General features: G+C 51.8%; 1 protein-coding gene across 12 annotated transcripts in view; it reads left to right on the top strand.

Annotated features, from left to right (window-relative positions):
• LOC126985834 (uncharacterized) overlaps positions 1 to 839 on the top strand; it is a 45,576-nt gene extending 44,737 nt beyond the window's left edge. For 7 of the 12 annotated variants that reach the window (XM_050841274.1, XM_050841270.1, XM_050841272.1 and 4 more), the window contains one exon: positions 1 to 839. In XM_050841274.1, coding sequence (XP_050697231.1) covers positions 344 to 769 — 426 coding nt within the window. In that variant the 5' untranslated portion in view covers positions 1 to 343 and the 3' untranslated portion in view covers positions 770 to 839. The other 5 variants (XM_050841275.1, XM_050841276.1, XM_050841280.1 and 2 more) reach the window with 1 other exon arrangement.
• Positions 840 to 2,040: the final 1,201 nt, after the last annotated feature.

Raw genomic sequence — 2,040 nt, 5'->3', positions numbered from 1 at the left:
GCGTCAACAGGTGTGTGAGTGACTCAGGTGAGAAAAGAAACAAAAACAAAACAGTTATCAATTCATGAAGGGAGAAAATAAGGAAAAATGAAAAGACAAACTCAGTGAAATGACAAGTAAATGAACCACCGATTCCTTTGTACTTCCAGGCCTCAGGAGGTGTGACTCAGGTGAAAAAAAAAAAAACATCAAAAATTACATAGGCGAACAAAAACACATTGGACGCCCATTTGAACCAGCAGGCATGGGCGGGGGGGCTAGGCACAGGGGGAGGGGCAGCCACCCCCCCACACCCACACCCACGGGGGACTAGAGCCATGCCCACGGACTCCCCCCCTCCCTAATGGACGGGGATACTCGGGGCACTCCCTCACCCCTCCCCACCACCCCCACCGACCCCCTTACGCCCCCCTTGAGAACCCCAGCGCCCCCCACCACACACGGGGATGTGACAGCAAGGGGTGGGGGGTCCTCGGGGGGCAAAGAACCCATATGGAACTGGTGGGGGGAGCTGAATGTCACATGGGGGGCGGAGGGGGGCGGAAGGGGGACTCATGGAAATTGGAGCATAGAAAATGGGACCTGGAACCTGGATGTGGAGGAGTGGGGCGGGGAGGGGAACTGGACGGCCCCCCACGGGAACTGGAGTGTGAACGAGACCTTGGCGGGGGGCGGGGGGGCGGCCCTTGACCCCCACCTACTGGTCACGGCCACCACCGCCCTCGTGCTGGGGGTCATGATCCTGGCAACCATCGTGGGTGAGTACTGACCTGACCCCTGTGTGACCTTAACCTGTGACCTAATCTAACGGAATTTTCACTTCATGACCTTCAGTTCTCTGTGGTTATCTGTTCTCTACTCTCCCTCAACCTTACTGACCTGACCCCTGTGTGACTTTAACCTCTGACCTAATCTAACGGAATTTTCACATCATGACCTTCAATTCTCTGTGGTTATCTGTTCTCTACTCTTACTCAACCTTACTGACCTGACCCCTTTGTGACCTCTACTTACCTTCCTTTCCCTTAGTTTCCTGTGGCCCTCTGCTATCTATCCTCCCTTATCAGTCCATCTTTTTGTCCAATGTGTAAATTATAGTGCGATAATGCCTTCTGGTGAGGAAAGATAAGTAGTGTAACGCCCATGGAGGTAGAATTGGTGGAGTCGACATCAACCCAATTAAGTGAATCCGCCCGAGCTGTCATTTTTACGGCCAGGTGTCAGGTGTTGTCAGGTCAGGCTCCCTCTTAATGGGCTCGGCCAGGCCCGGACATCCCCCATCTTTTGGTCGTAAATTTGACAGTTCGTCGGCTTCACCTCAATGAATGGGATTAGCGGGCCGTGTCGACTTCACCAATTCTACCTCCATGGTAAAGCCACTGAGAAGCAAAGTGTGTGAATAAGCAGAGGAGATGACCAAGAGGAGCGAAGCGATACAAAGCGATACAGGTTAGCAGGCTCGGCTGGTTAGGTTAGGTAAGTCGTTTCCGAACTACCATACGTGACGCCGCCTCTTTAGGCAATATACGAACACTATACAGCCACACATCACACCACATCGCGCACTACAGCTTCACTACAGCCACAGTAACAACACCACAGCCATATTACGCACACCACAGCCAAACTACAGTCACACCACACAAGCTGCAGTCAAACAGCGCAGACCACAGCCACACTACAGTCACACAGCGCAGACCATAGCCACACTACGCTCACCCAAGTCACACCACAACCACACAACCCATCCGAAAGCCACACTACATCCATACAGAGCACATCATAACCATAGTACAGCCACACTACAGCTCACACCACACATCGCGCGACACACACACACACACACACACACACACACACTCAACTAGACCACTGATTAGAGCGGGAATATTAATAAAAAAAAAATGGTTATGGAGTGGTTATTACGCACCTCGACTGTTACGAGAGAAGTATATCAACAAGCGCTCACAAAGACAAACACGAGTCAAGTAGCAGTTAACGCATTAGGCGGTAACGATTGTTTACGGTAGCGGAACCAAA

Source organism: Eriocheir sinensis, chromosome 60 (assembly GCF_024679095.1).
Source record: "Eriocheir sinensis breed Jianghai 21 chromosome 60, ASM2467909v1, whole genome shotgun sequence".
Taxonomy (NCBI): Eukaryota; Metazoa; Arthropoda; class Malacostraca; order Decapoda; family Varunidae; genus Eriocheir; species Eriocheir sinensis.
The sequence above is the reverse complement of the archived record's forward strand: the minus strand, read 5'-3'. Positions and strand labels throughout refer to the sequence as shown.